The sequence below is a fragment of the Rattus norvegicus genome, chromosome 7 (genome assembly GCF_021556685.1).
Source record: "Rattus norvegicus strain SHRSP/BbbUtx chromosome 7, alternate assembly SHRSP_T2T, whole genome shotgun sequence".
NCBI lineage: Eukaryota > Metazoa > Chordata > Mammalia > Rodentia > Muridae > Rattus > Rattus norvegicus.
Window position 1 is genome coordinate 133,335,507 of NC_141540.1, and position 15,322 is coordinate 133,350,828.

The window sequence follows — 15,322 nt, forward strand, 5'->3', positions numbered from 1 at the left end:
CAAGAGGCCCCTTGATTTAGTGCCTTTAATGTGCCCGGGAAGGAATGTGTTCTGTGCATCATTAGTGTGACAGGGTGAAGGGGCAACTCGTGTCTTCTGTTCCTGTGGAAAGAGGATGAATCTGGCACAGCTCTGATGTCAGAACCTCCATCACCTTTCTCACAGATGATGTAGATTTTAATTGTACTCAGGGCCGCCTCGTATCGCCCCAGCTCCTACGTGACATTGAGATAGATGAAGCCATTTGTTGGCATTATCAGAGCCAGCTGTGTGCTTGGCTGCGGCTACAGTAGGCATTTTTATCTCATGCATAATCTTCTCATTGAGAAGGGATCACAAGCGTCGGAACCATATGGTAAATAATTTTATTATGATCAAAAAAGGACTCTTGGAACTAGTTAAACAGAAGAGTCCTTGAAATTCAATCAGAAGAACTTTGATTTTCATGTCACGCCATCGCCCTAAATTAATTGTTAGTGCTGCCACATGCAAACAGAACCAAGATTCCCACCCCGTGCAAAAGGAGGATCAACTAACCATTATTTTCTGCCACTCGACACTTGTTTCTATTCTTCTCAATTACGGGATCAATATCGGAAGAGGAAAAACCAGGATTTCCAAGCCTAAAGCTGGTTTCTAATTAAAAATGGTAATTTTAAACAATGTTCTAAATCGCAGAACAACACGGGAGATGAGGCAAGCTCCGGTGGAGATCCTAATTGCTACTCTTAAAAGCAGAAAAGACAGGCTGTATCTTTTTCCTTTAAGGGAGGGAGTCTGTTTCTTTGTTTTGTTTTGTTTGTTTTTGATACAGAGTCTCCTGTGGTCAGGCTGGCCTCCCGCTCACCAGGTAGCTCAGAATGATCTTAAACTTCTGATCTTCCTTAATCCACCTCTCATCTGCTAGGATTCCAGGCCATCACCACCTGCACCATACCCAGCTCAAGACAGTCCAAGGAGTAAGAGTCTGTCTGTCCTTTTGTGGTGGCTATACGTTTAGCCTATTTTATCAACAGGAAGGACCAAGTGTGTCTTTTCCACACCGAGGAATGTCTTCACATCCCAAGGAGCTGCCTGGATCTGGGCTTCCATGTAAGCATAACATAAGAATCAGCAGCCAGGAATCAGAGGATTCCAGTGAGGGGTGGTGTACAGACTGCAGGGAGAGCCTGAGTGGCTGCCTCCTACCCACATTGTTTCTCCATTAATTGGTTTTTATTAATCACGGGGGGGGGTCAAACTTCAGTTCAGATGTTTCAAGGCCCACAAAAGGGTGATTTGCCCAGTCTCTCCTTGTCTGTAATGTGTATACTCTCTTCTTTTATTATCCCTTTTCTTTCCAGAGGAAAGCATATGGGATCTGAGCCTTATGGTACCTGCTAGAGACAAGAAGGGATTATTAGCGAAGTCCGTACCATAGGGCGACAGTACATGCTATGCCAGAATCCAAAGACAGCGGCTTCTGTACCTTGAGCCCAGGTTTTTATTTGTTATTTTATTGACAAATAATACAGCTAATAGTAGTGCTAGAAGAGGCGTATTAACCACCCGATCTACAGAAAGTTTAATTTCCAGCACTGAAGCCGTTGGTTTCTTAAATTATCACCATTACAACCTCTCATGGCTAGAGTCGAGTAGCTGGCTGAGATGCTAAACATGATCTCAAGTATGCGGGGGTTTTTGTTTATTATTTAAGAGCATGTTTGAAAAATATGCTTGGTATAAAATACGCCATCGATTCCTTCAGTGAACAACTGCAAAATCCCAGTGTGGAATCTTGACGTTAAAGCCACACTGCCTGTAGTTAGGAGGTCTGAGTCCCCAGCCAAGGTCTGTGGAACAGAGCTGTGTACACCAGGGTAAAAGCTCTGTAGAAAAGCATGCCGTCTCTAAGCAGGGGCCGGAAGAGGACAGAGAAGCATCACTCCTCGTTCTGGTGACAGCTTCAGGTCAGTAAGTCAGCAAGCAGATCCCACAGGGACCACACTGGGTTCTCCTCCTGGTCTCTTACAGTAGTCATTACTGTGAATATGACTTTACATGTCTCTACGCTCTACCTCCTGTCACCATCAAGGGAATACATGGAGGTTTGATTGCTATGTTGGGGGCCTTACAGTTTCACTCAGGCAACCCTCGTTGGTATGGAACACCCCATACATTGCCTGTCTGAGATTTGACAAGTTGTTTTTTTCTTTCTAGGATTATTCTGGTGCACTTTAGAGAACCTGCAATACTGTCTCATGCTGTCTAATGAGGATTATCCAATACGCTCTCTGAAATTTTTGCTGACTGGTTTTGCTTCAGTCTTGGTAACATTATCCCTATCCACTTTCTATTGGCAGGGAAGGCAGGGGGCAGGGCCTGGACTTGACAGACCATCCCTGCGATATATTACAATTAGCTATGGCTCAGTCTCCTTCCATTTATTCAACTAGTGGGAGCATGTAACTCCCTGGAGGTCGAGGAGTTGAGAGCTTTCCTGGTGTCTTTTCAGAACACCAACCCTCTTCCCTTGTTTAAGCTGGAATTTTATGAAAATCTCTACTGAGTAAGTTAGTTTGCCTTATCCGCTCATTTGCACTCAAGGTAGGTTCTGGGTGATGGATTACCTTGTCAGCGGCTCACCACAGACCAAATGGACCTGTGGGAAGAGATAGCACATGAGCATGACACAGGAAATCATAGATGTCAGTTTACACAGTGAACAACAGTGAGGACAAGATTTCCATTAGGAAATGCAGATGCCTTCTAAACTGGCACTGGTGTATACTTTTGAAAGAGTAATACTGGAAATGAAAAGATATGTTTTTGACTATACACAGTGAGGTTTTTCTCAGTTCCAAGGGTGAATTACATAAATTAGCAAAACAAAACAAAACAAAACCAAAATGTATAGACCTTGAAACTGCTGGGCCTGTTAATATAATCTGAATTTCATAGTCTTATAATTTACAACATGAAGGAAGTGGGAAGGAAGGAAGGAAAGGAGGGAGGGAGAAAGAAAGCAGGATAGGAAGAAGGGAAAGAGGGAGAGACAGAGGGAGGAAGGAAGGAGGGAATGACAAGAGAAGACAAAAGAAGAGGAAGAGAAAGGAAATTCGATGGAGGTTTCTTTTATATGTTTGTTTCTGCTTCTGTGTTTGGTTTTTTGAGACAACAGTTTACCATGCAGGCCAGACTGGTCTGGAACTCACTCTGTAGTCCAGTCTGGCCTCCAGTGCATCCTTTTCCCCCTGAGGCCCCCTGGGTGCAAACATGTCCTACCTCACCCAGCTAAGTTTTACATAGACTTTCCTGTAAGACTTAGATTTGTGACAGTGTTTCTATCCTCTCTGAGGAGCTTGGCAACCTGAGAAGTGACAGAGTCAGGCTCACATGGCCAAGGAAAGAGTAGCCACTGCCTCACTGAGCAACTCTGGCTTGCTTATCATTAAAGCCAATGTTTAAAAAAAACAAACAAAAAACAAACAAAACAAACAACCAAAAAAACAACCAAGGGGGTTGGGGATTTAGCTCAGTGGTAGAGCACTTGCCTAGGAAGCGCAAGGCCCTGGGTTCGGTCCCCAGCTCCGAAAAAAAAAAAAAAAAAAAAAAAAAAAACAACCAAAAAAAAAAAAAAAACCTGAATTTCACAGATAGGTCATATCATGAATTATCCACATCAACATTTTCCTCACTTCGGGGCGTTTTGAAATTTTTACACTCTACCTAAGTAGGCGTTTCCAGGATAGTCTACATGATTGTAAAAGCCCCCCCCCCCCCCATGGTTCAAATTCAACTTAGAGAAAGTCAGTTCTGGGTTTCAGGAATCCCTCCTGTATCAATGGGAAATAAATTGCTTTGTCACCTTTCCAATCCTCAAATCTGGCAAAGAGAAGTGCCTGGGCCTTGTCAAGGACCGCCAGTGAAATCAGAAGGAACCCAGAATTTTAAAGCTCATTAGCATTTCTCCCCGCTCCCCATTTAAGCTCAAATCCCTCTCTCCAGGCAGGGGTCTGAATAAGCAAACACGCCTGTCCCTAGGGAACAGCACTCACATTTTTCAGATAAGGACTCCGCTCAGTTTGGGGTCAAATTATACTGGTAGCAAAACCCTATGAGAGCAAACAAGGTTTTGGAAGATTCAGTCACTCTAGTGAAAGCTGATTATAATTGATGAACGACCAGCTCGCCCGGCCACGACAGGCTGGCTGCCCGGCCTTTGCTCTCTGCCAGTTCAAGCCTTACAAGTGTGAAATAGCCAATTACTGGGATACCTATTGAAAGTAATAGGCCAATGAGCAAATTGCTACTATGGGATGCCGTAGCGGTGTAGATGGAAGGGGGCCAAGATAAAGTTCTGCCCTGAGCAGCTGCTCCCACCACAGATTGCTAATGCTATTGGATGACCAACGGATGAGAGCGAAGGTACTTTGCCATTCAAACTGCAAGTGTCCTGCCTTGTATTGACTTAAAGTTTATGATGCATGATACCATCTTGTTACCCGGGGTCCTAATTTGCAGGAATAAATCCTCCTTTTAAAAAGGTAGTTAAACAATAAGGAGAGTCACGGCCATAGATTTCGTGCAAAAGCATTAAATACAATTTTTTTTTGCAGGGAATGGAAAGTCATACAGTGTGCAGGGTGTTAATATTTTGCCAGCCATTTGCTATTGACAGAACAATTTGTCTTGATAAAGGACAGTGAAGAATTCCAATCTCTTCACTGTCACCACATTATCAGCAGTAATATATGACTGCATCTAAATATGAGGGTGAGAACTGATCCAGCCGAGAGCTCCTGCTAATTTGCCTGTAAATATATCATGTCCCGGACAACGAGCGCGTGGCACATTAGCCGTGCCGTTGCATAGCCTATTTTTGTGTGAAATTTGAAGTTTTACCGTGTTTAATGGAATATGCGATAATGTTTCCTTTTGGAAGTAGCACGCCTCTTTAGGAAGAATTTAGCGATGGTTTAGGGACCATTGGCTTACTGCAGAGAAGAAAGGCTCGACAAGGGTAAATTCCAAACCTGTAAAAGAAGCGCAGCCTCTCAGAATTTACTACCACGTCGTCCTCGACTCTTCTCTCTCTCTCTCTCTCTCTCTCTCTCTCTCTCTCTCTCTCTCTCTCTCTCAGTTTTCGCACTGCGGACATTGTAACAGTGTGCACCTTTTTGTAGGGTTAGAGGTCTGAGGAATACTTAAATGTTCCTTTGGAGATGGATCTAACAAAACTCTGAAATATCTGAAGGGCACGTTGCAGAAGAGTCCAATCAGTGGTCACGGAGCGTGAGTGGCGCTCAGGGAGAGATTTGAGCCCACTTCTCTCCAGCCTAGATGCCCTCCAAGCTCAGCTCATCGAGGCCATGGGAGGCGGATGTGTAGAAACCAGAGTCACTTGGGCACATACTTTCTCTGCCATAATCCCAAGATCCTGTACCTCTGGAAGTCTCAAAATAAGAAAGACAATCAGATCCCCCATTGCTTAAGATCTGCACCTTGAGTTTGCTGGTAAAATTCCAGGAAACTCTTCAATGGTGCTTCGCTTTCTACTTATCTTTCTTCAACCCCTTCCCAAGAGAGAAAGAAGAGCTTAAAGGACCGCTGAGGCATTGCTCAAGAGAGATTTGTATATATTCCTTTTTGGATGTGAGCTGTGGGAAACTAAAGTACCCTGCTGTCTCCAGTATACGTTATTTCTCTCATAAATAATATTTAAGGGACCTATGGAATGTGTTAAAGAAAACCGTAGTATTTGTAAGTTAATCGTCGAAAAGAAAGAAAAACAAGCAAATGAATTCTATAGCCTTGCCCAAGAAACAGCAGAGGTCCTAGTCTTCACGCCAGTGAGCGAGACAAATATTCTCATTTAAGCCAAAAATCGCTTGAATTACTTTCCACTATAATAATCAGGGCATTTGGTTTTCCTCTCTTGGTCTCCTCTCATGGGAAAAAAAGAAAGCACAGGCAAAGAGTTGAGTCTCACCTTTAAGATCAGGATCTTAACCGGCACCCTTTGCTTGCCTTTACTATCGGGGCCACAAGGTGTCACTGTTGAATGCAGGACCTGCACAGTTTGTTGTTGAATGTCTCTGATGCAGCTCCCTGAGCAGTACAGGGAAGCTTCTCCCGGTTACACCAGCCTCTGCTCTTCTAGAGTTTACTCTGCCAACTGTTGGGTTTCAGACTCATATCACATCAGAGAGACCAAAGGCTTTGCTTCCCGGATCTGTGTGAGGATGAGTATATCGTGAGATATCAATTAATCTTATACACATGCGCATACACATGCACACTCCTTCCTGTGCATATATATAAGGCTTAGGTCTGAAGTTACCAGCTGTTGCCAGTTTTTAACTATTACTGCACGACCGCCTAAAGATGGAGCACGGAGCTTCTGGGTAGCCTTTCCCCCTTGCTGGTCCTGCCATAAGTCACCCTTTGGGGGTTTAGCATCTCGTTTGCAGATAACACTCAATCCATCCAGAATATTCCATTAAGAATATCAGTTTGAAATGATGCTTCATTCTTTTTTTTTAGAATACACATATCTACATGTATCTACATATATTATCTTTAATCTCAATCTCTCTCTCTCTCTCTCTCTCTCTCTCTCTCTCTCTCTCTCTCTCTTCTAAGTATTCTTGTATAAACTGTCTTCCTTAGTGACTAGCTATATTGGTGGGGCAAGGAACTACTTTGGACAAGAAAATGAAGCTGGGGCTTCTGTTTCTTGCTGGTGCCACCTGGGACAGTGGCGGCCTACTGTTTTACATTTAAATAACGGAGAGAAGTACATACAAGATTGAACCAGTCCCTAAGGTGAATTGCAATTCTCAGTTTGTAAGGAAAATTACCAAACCCTTGTAAGTTTCTGTTTTTCTTGCTAAATGTACTTACTAATGAAGCATTTTTTTGTTATGAAACATTTTTCCGTAAAAATAATTTTTATGGTTCAAAACTCCAATTTTAATTTGTCATAAAGGAAATTATGTGATCTAATGACTACATTTATTATACTTATTAAAAAGCTTTGTGAGGGAGGTAAAAAAAAGTTTCTACATGCTATCAAAAGAACCTCGTTGTATTATTAAACAATAATGGGAAGTAATACTTTCTCAGAATTTTTGATGAGGAATCCATGTTCACAAAATCGAAACCAGTATCATGCCCAAGGTTGGGGGCGGGGTGTGCAAAGAGCCTGTACACACAGGAAGCAGAATATAAACATGGGTTAGTATATTTTATTAGATAAATTTTATGAGCAGAATTTGCTGAAGTCATTTTAATAATTGCCAGATTCTCCCAGATTTCCCACTCACAGGGTAATATTGTGAACCAATAAAGAGGGTTGCTCTTTTTCCAATTTTCTATCCTAATTATGTAGGTTGTGGCTTCAATACGAAATAGCCCTTAGAAGACTTACACAACAGCAATTTTATTCTCAATGCAGCCAAGTTCAGACGTGACATTCCTGAGAGGCCACTGACCACGGGTCAGTCCACTGATGCGTTCAGAGTTGGAGAGATGTACGTAGAGGAATGTGGGCCTTTAAGGAGAATATCTCGTCCAAGGCCCTTTCTCTCTCCCTGCTTCCTGGTTGCCAAGCTTTATGCAGCAGATTGGGGCACATGCTCCCCTCCATGATGCCCTATTTCAGCACAAACAGAACTAGCAACACCAACCCTGGCCTCAGAAACCATGAGCCCAAATCCAGTTTTCTCTCTGTAAGTCAATTTTCTCCGATATTCTGTAACAGGGACAAAAAGATGCTTATTATAATAGCATCTCTCTGGGTCTGGTGACATTGGCAAGGAAAAAAAAGATAATGACAAATGTGCTTTTTTTATTATTTTTTTAAAAAAAGAATACAAATTTACTGTTTAGCATTTTAGTTCTGTGAATGATTTCTGTTATGGTGTGACAGAGTAGAAAGTTAAGGTTTATCCTATTTTGAAAGCATTTTAAAGATAAACTGGACTTTTACATGAACTTGAAATGATTGTACTATTTTTTTAGATTATTAATTTTCTATTAATCATACACCATTAAGATGCCAAAGCTTAAAATTTTTTGAAGCCCTACAAGAAGTCCTTTATTCGTAACTGACAGCTTTCTGTTCATTCCTAAGACTGGGTTTAGCATCATGTTACATGAATACCAGAGTCCACACCAATACGTCAGACGTACGGATGAGTCGCGCTGGTTTTTAAAATGCCACCGTAGGGGCTGGGGATTTAGCTCAGCGGTAGAGCGCTTGCCTAGCGAGCGCAAGGCCCTGGGTTCAGTCCCCAGCTCCGAAAAAAAAAAATAAAAAAAAATAAAATAAAATGCCACCGTAAAACTGTGTCGGACTGTCGGATGGTTGCCTCTCTGCCTGCAGATTCCATTGTTTAGCGATTCGTCCCCTTAATTCGTATTTCCTGTTAGACCAGTCTATATTGTAAACGCTTTCGTGGTATCAGGATTATGCCCAGTGGTCTCCATTGCCTAGATTCCGCTGGCATTTGCAGGACACGTAGTCTGTCACTGGTCAGTAGTAGCAGTTCAGATAGTTCTCCTTATCTGTATTTCCCCCCTCCCCCCATTTTATTCTGGTTCAATCTGGCCAAATTAGTTGAGCTAGTCCTTCCATATATAATTTTATTTAATGCTTTAAATCTTTTCCTCTCCCATTTTGACAACTTACATACAAACACACATGCCAACTTTTATGGGGTTTACTTTATTACTGTTTCGCTCGATCCATAACTTAATAGCTATTACTTCCCCCTTTCCTTTGTTCCTGCTCTGGCAATGGCCTGTAGGACTATACATTTGTTTGCATGTGTTACCTCAGCAGCTGTCCACAAGTTTCAATAGTGGTGTCCTTGCTCAACCAGGCAGAGGTTTACAATCTTATTAATTTTTCTTTCATCATGAGACTTCTAAGGTACCTGTATTCTGTTTCTAGACTTAAGAATTGTGTTCTCGCCTATCCAAATCCACTGCATCGTTGTCAGAGGATACAGTCCACGCTGCACTAGCTCTTTTCTGTTAAATGATCATTCCTTTAAATGAAACTCATGTAGCACACTTGTATTCTTTCGTAAGATTTAACAGAGTACTTCTGTAACTTTAGAGTGCTGAATTCTTATCTTTCCTTATATGTAGGTACATGTATATAAATATATATACATATATGTATGTATATGTATATGTATGTGTGTATATGTGTATATATGTATATGTGTATATATATGCATATATATATATTACGTATTTTCACACACATGCAGATGCTCCCCAGATACACATATGGTAAATTGTTAGTTAAGGATCTAATTCTATCTGCAATAATCACACGGCCTTCCCACCTCTTCCATTTTCTGGAATGGTGTAATGAAATCTTATGGGATAATTATAGATTTTCCAGTTCTTTCCATTCCCTTTATACCTTGTGAGGATCTGTGTGTGAGAGGTGCGTGTGCCAGCCCACGTCCTTCCCGTTACCTTTTGCCCTGTTCATTTTATTTTTAAGTAAAACTTCTCTTATTGTGAATTAACTCCTAATTTCAATCTATTTCCTTCCCATTTAAAATTATTGTAACAAATTGCCTTTTTAAGACTTTGGCATGGTTGACCTACCAGAAGCCACGCCATTAGAGAAAACTGATTCTCCTGCCCTCAGAAGTTAATTGTCTTCAGCGTCTAGTTAGGAGTGGGGGTTTATGGAACACCTTCCAACTCTCCTACTCTCTTGCAGCAGTCCCAGCTGCATTGAGTTCATGACTGCACCTACACCATGCCCAGAGGACGCCATTTTACTTAAAGGAAATTGTTATCTGGACTTTGTTATCTACCTTTATTTTCTATTCACCATAAACTATTTTCTTTTCCTCTACCTTCTAAATTCTTCTCCATCGAATTGGTCAAATTATTCTACCCAGATGAGCTCCTACAATGTGAAGCCCAACATTCCCATTTATGGCGACCATTTTTAAAAATATTAGTATGCATTCTTGATCTGTCTTTCTCGCATAGGACCTTAGAATGCCTTAGTTCTCATGGATCGTTTTCTTAACTTCTCTTTGTTTTTACAGTCCTCCCTTGTTTAAAATGATCTTAAATTGACAGTGATTAGTGTTCTAACAGCCAATGGTTACTGAAATGCTGTATCATATGTAATTAATGTTTCGTTTCATAACTATTCTTTTTTATGAGCATACAAACTATTAGGTTTCATTGGAGCATTTTTGTCGTTTCTCTTTCCTCCCTTATCCCATTTACCTCCTAGTTATGCCCCCACCGACCTGCTAGACACGCCCCCACTGGCCTGCCAGTCACGCCCCCACCAGCCTGCTAGGCACGCCCCCACTGGCCTGCCAGACACGCCCCTACCTTCCCTTCTGCTTCCCTGTCACATGTATCTCTTTACCCTGTTTCACAGTAATTGATGCCAGAAACATTTTTTAAAAAATGAAAACATACAAGCATGCATCTATACCAACCAGTCAACCAATCAACAACTGTACAGCCTCCCCCCAAAACAGAAGGGAACGAGAGAAGAATACGGGTCCGGCGTGAGTCCATACTCAGTGCTTGGCTCTTAAGTAGCAGAGGCGTAGGTTCCCAGCAATCAACTGGGCACGGAATCCAGCATGGACAGATTTGATGCTGAGAGAGGCTGAGGGAAAGGTCACAGCTCAGCTCCTGGTACTGAAGCAGGGAGGCCGCCTTTGTGTTTATGGGTGCTGATCCTGCTGACTTCGCCTTCTATGCCAAGTGTCTTTCTTTCTGGAATTAGCTTTCTTCACGATGAATGATTAGCCATCCTTCTTTCAGCGGAAACCAACATAGACTACGAATTCCCTAGATGTCAGTTTCTCAAAACTTGACTCTTCCTCACACTTTTACAGTAACTTGTGATAATGAGACTTCATGTTTCTTTTCTATTGCTCTGAACTTGTTATCATTTATCTTTTTGTCCATTCTTTATCAGCCCGATGACTAATTCTTCCTGAGCATCTGCCCTGTCTTTCTGCTGAGTTAAAATCTGTGGTTTTTCTTTCTTTCTTTGTCTGTGATATAAGCAGGATGCTGCACTAGAATCTGTCTTTTTAATGAATTAATTGGTAATCTAAGCAGGATGCTACGTGTCCCTTTATTGAGCATCCTCATATTTGGTTGAATCTGGTAAATTCCAAACTGTGAACTATCCTTCCTCATTCTCCCTATTCTCCACCTCTGGAAAAATCCTGGAGACTTTTATTGGGTCCTATCTGTAACCATGTCTTTTCTTTCAATGTTTCCAGCTCTTAGTCACTCTATATTGCTTCTGTTGACTCACCTTTAATCTGTTTTCTATTTTGCTTTGTTTTGAGACAAGTTCTCACTGTGTAGCCCAGGCTAGCCCGATGTGCATTACATAGTCCACATAGGCTTCATCGCTTCATGGCTCCATCCTTCTGCCCCGGCCGCCACACTGTTGAGATTACAGGTGTACCCTAAGATGTCCGCTCACTTTACCCGTTTCTCATTTCCTTTTAAAAACATTTTTCGTGGCACCCGTTCATTTTCATTAATCTATCTGAAATATGTTTGTTTGTTGTTCAGGTTGCCCCTCTGTTAATTATAATTTATGTTGAATAATTTATTTCTCTGATTAGTCTAAACATATTCTATAATCAATTTTCTCTATTTTCTGTAGTAACCAATTGAAATTAATTTAGTTATGTGATGGTTTTTGTTTCTTTAAGGATCCAGTAGAAGTCTGCAGTGACTCTATCTGTCATTGGGCTTTTTCAGTCAAGAGAAATATTTTAGCACTGCCTCAATATCATAACCTGTTACAAAGCCAGTAGTACTTCACTACCAGATAGTGAGAAGAGAGAGAGAGAGAGAGAGAGAGAGAGAGAGAGAGAGATTAGAGAGATTAAGAAAAGGAAGGAAGGGAATGGAAAGAAAAAGAATAACAGGAAGAAAAGAAAACTATAGACCAATCTCCCTGTTGTACATAAACACAAGAATTCTCCACAAAGCACATACAAACCAAACCCAGGAGCACATCCAAAAGATCATTCACCACACTCAATTGTTCTTTGTTACAAAGCTATATAGGCTTGTAAATGAAAATCCTAGGTGTGGAATATCCTGCTATGTGCTGCTTCCCGGGATTTCCAAGGAGCTCCAAGAACAATAAAAGCTACTGTCGCTATTCTTGGTTGCTCTCCAGAATTAGACAATAAAGCCCTATTCCTGAACACACTACACTCTATGGCTGTAGCACCTAGGGAAACCAAGCTGGATTTAAGCTGGAAGCTGCTTCTTTTGTGGTTTTTCACAGTACTGCAAGGAACATCCTGGCTGCTGGGTGAGAAAAGCCACTGAGGATCTTACCCAGCTATAGACTGTGCATGCTAAGGATACTGACCAGCTAAACAAGATGTGCCCATTGGTATAATAACAGTATGCTTGTTCTTGGGGTAGCCAATTGCTCTGATTGGGCGTGAGGCCCACTCCATACAAGAGAATACACCTATTGCTGTAAACCTTAGCAAAAGCCTGTATCTAGGGAGATTACAAGCCCTAAGGGTAGGACCAGTGACTCATGTTTTGCTAAATGGAAATGTGCTTAATTAAACTATCTTCTTAATGTATCTCATATCTATAGACTAACTGGTACACCTCTCAGTCTTGGCTGTAGAAGACAGTGATGGCTAAGCAGAGATTCATACGTTATCAGAGTAAGGAAAATAAGTGAGGAATGGCCCCTTCTAAATTAGATATCTATACCACTCTCTCTAAGACCCATCAAGCATTGGTAGAAAGGGGAGTGGAAAGACCAGAGCTGGGTGATGGGGAATAGTGTTATGAAACCCTGTCTTCTGAAAGTGACATGGAGATCGTGACTGTGAAGACACAGCCACCACCATACACAGCCACCACCATCAGTGGAACAAGTCCTGAGCAGTGATTTGTGTCGTCTTGGAATTCCTTAGGAATTATTCACATCATCTTTAAAATCACCCTGGAGTTTGTTGTTGTCCACTTTGACTTCTCCGAACCTGTTCATAATTGTTCCTTTGAATTCACTGAAGTTTGCCTAAGTCAGCCTCACTGGGACCATTACTACGTGGCTGGTAATTTGGGGAGCAGAAATGTTCCTTGAGTTTTCACATTAGGAGCTAAATGTCTGGAAGCAAATCGGCGGGCGGTTGTGTTTTTCCGTGCGTGTGTCTGAACCATCTGTATTGAGTGTGCATTTAGAACTCTGCCTTCTCCTACCCCATCTTGGCTACTGCGGTGTCAGTGAGGTGAAGTGTAAAGTTCAGTTTAAGAGTGCAATCGGTATTGATTTGTCCGCAGAATAATTGAGGTGATCCCTACAGGTATAAGGAAAGACGTGGTCTCTGATGTCCCCAGTGGATTCTCTGTGAGTTAACAGGTTGGGAAATGGGGTTCTTGTGTTAGAAGAGGCATGATCTCTGACCTGCGGGGTGGGTAGGTGTTCTGTGTGCCAGGAGATGGAGAGCATGTGGCCAGCCTCTTACCTAAAGTGCAAGCCAATGAGCTGACCAGCTGTGGGTTTAATGCTTATTTATCTGTGGGGTCAAATATCAGAACACTCAGTGCTGTGAAGTGGGTTCTCTTCTGTGTAGGAAGCCTCTGCTTACATAAGACAAAAGACGAACTCACCTGGTGCCTCACCAACGCTCAGGATTGCCCAAATGGGGTCTGAAGATACCTACGCCACATTATTTTCTCTAAACCAGAAGTCTTAAGAACGTTGCTGTTATGGATTTCTTTTAAAAGGAAGATTCAGTACCTGTGTGGGACTGAAAGAAATGGGAGGGCTTTAACCTGACTCGAGCTGGGTACAGAAATTAAGTTAGCAGAAATTAAAGTGTGACTCGGGCCAGGAATCCTGATTATTCTGTGTTTATTTACCCACTAGTAAATGTACTTATACTGTAAGCAGACACCAGCACAGTTTACTGACAGTGAAAATAGAAGTCCAGAAAAGGAAGTCATCAGGCAAAGTAAATATGGGCGATGGAGAGGGAGTCACAAGACTAAGATGGCCAAAGGGAGCAATGGTAGAACTAGCAACAGAGCCGATGAGAAGGTGTGGTAACCTTTACAGAAGGATTATTAGAACACATGGAACTTATCTGAGGTGGGAGTGAGGACAGTGAAGGCTGAAAGGGAATGGACCATGTGAAGAGTCTGGTTATCACAGAGAGATAAAGACCGTTCAATGTGCCATTGAATTCCACTCACAAGTGCTTTGTTTAGAGTGAGTGTTACTGTCACCACCAAGGCTAACAATCTGTAGTTCTTTTTATCTGTCTTATACCTGTTTCGTAAAAGGAGTTTGGAGGTATTTCTTCCTTTAAAGATTAATATTAATAAGTATGTATGTGCGTGTCCATATGTGTTCCTATTTATGTCCATGTATGTATACTTGTGCACATGAGTGTGTGTACTCATGCATGTCTCTGTGTGTCCATGTCGGTGTGTGTGTGTGTGTGTGTGTGTGTGTGTGTGTGTGTGTGTGTGTATGTACCTGTACCCATGCCCGTGCCTGTGCCTGTGCCTGTGCCTGTGTTTCAGACAAGATCTTCCTCTATAGGCTGTGACTCCTTATAGAAGACTGACTGACTGACAAGTCTGGACCTCACTAGAAGAGGGTGTTTTTGAATCTGCGATGCTCCTGTGCTGGGATTAGAGACATGTGTTCACCGTGTGCTGACATACCTTTTTATTTAAATGTTTGGTAGAATAGTCAACAGGACCCTCTTGACTGGTTTTTAAATTATTGATTTATAACCTTATTCATTTTTTATCTGCTCAGATTTTTCCCATGATTCAATCTCAATTTATGTACTTCTGGAATTCAGCCATTTCTCTTTCTAGAGTATAAGAGTCGCTTATGTTTGAGTATCTACAGTTCTTATTCTCTTGTGTTATTTCTACAGCATTAGGTCATGTCTACTGTTTCTCTTATATATATTTGGATATCTCTCCTTAACTATGCAGATCAAGAGTATGACCGTTTTGCTTATATTTTTGAAGAAAATCCCTTAGTCTCACTAACATTTATATTCTTTATAATCATTTATTTTATTTAATAAATTGAATAATGTTTCTTCTTGCTGATAACTTGGACTTGGTATATTTGTTATTTCCATAGTTTCTAAGGCTGGTTTGTTTTTTAAAATACGTATATTTATAAAAATTTGTGGGGTTTTTTTTGGGGGGGAGACTTCTTTTGCTAAATACCATACGTTTTGTTCTTTGTTTTGTTTCTTTGTTTCTTGTTTTAATTCTATTTTCTGTGAGCTTCTGACTTTTT

At 41.5% G+C, this 15,322-nt stretch overlaps 1 protein-coding gene across 4 annotated transcripts in view; it reads left to right on the plus strand.

Annotated features, from left to right (window-relative positions):
- Positions 1 to 15,322, plus strand: part of Pdzrn4 (PDZ domain containing RING finger 4) — a 348,064-nt gene that overhangs the window by 121,373 nt on the left and 211,369 nt on the right. For 2 of the 4 annotated variants that reach the window (XM_087557539.1, XM_087557541.1), the window contains 2 exons: positions 908 to 1,092; positions 2,200 to 2,309. The exons of 1 other annotated variant lie outside the window; for it this stretch is intronic. In XM_087557539.1, coding sequence (XP_087413665.1) covers positions 2,241 to 2,309 — 69 coding nt within the window. In that variant the 5' untranslated portion in view covers positions 908 to 1,092; positions 2,200 to 2,240. Of the gene's footprint in view, positions 1 to 678; positions 751 to 907; positions 1,093 to 2,199; positions 2,310 to 15,322 lie in introns of all 4 variants that reach the window. One more of the 4 variants, XM_087557540.1, reaches the window with a different exon arrangement.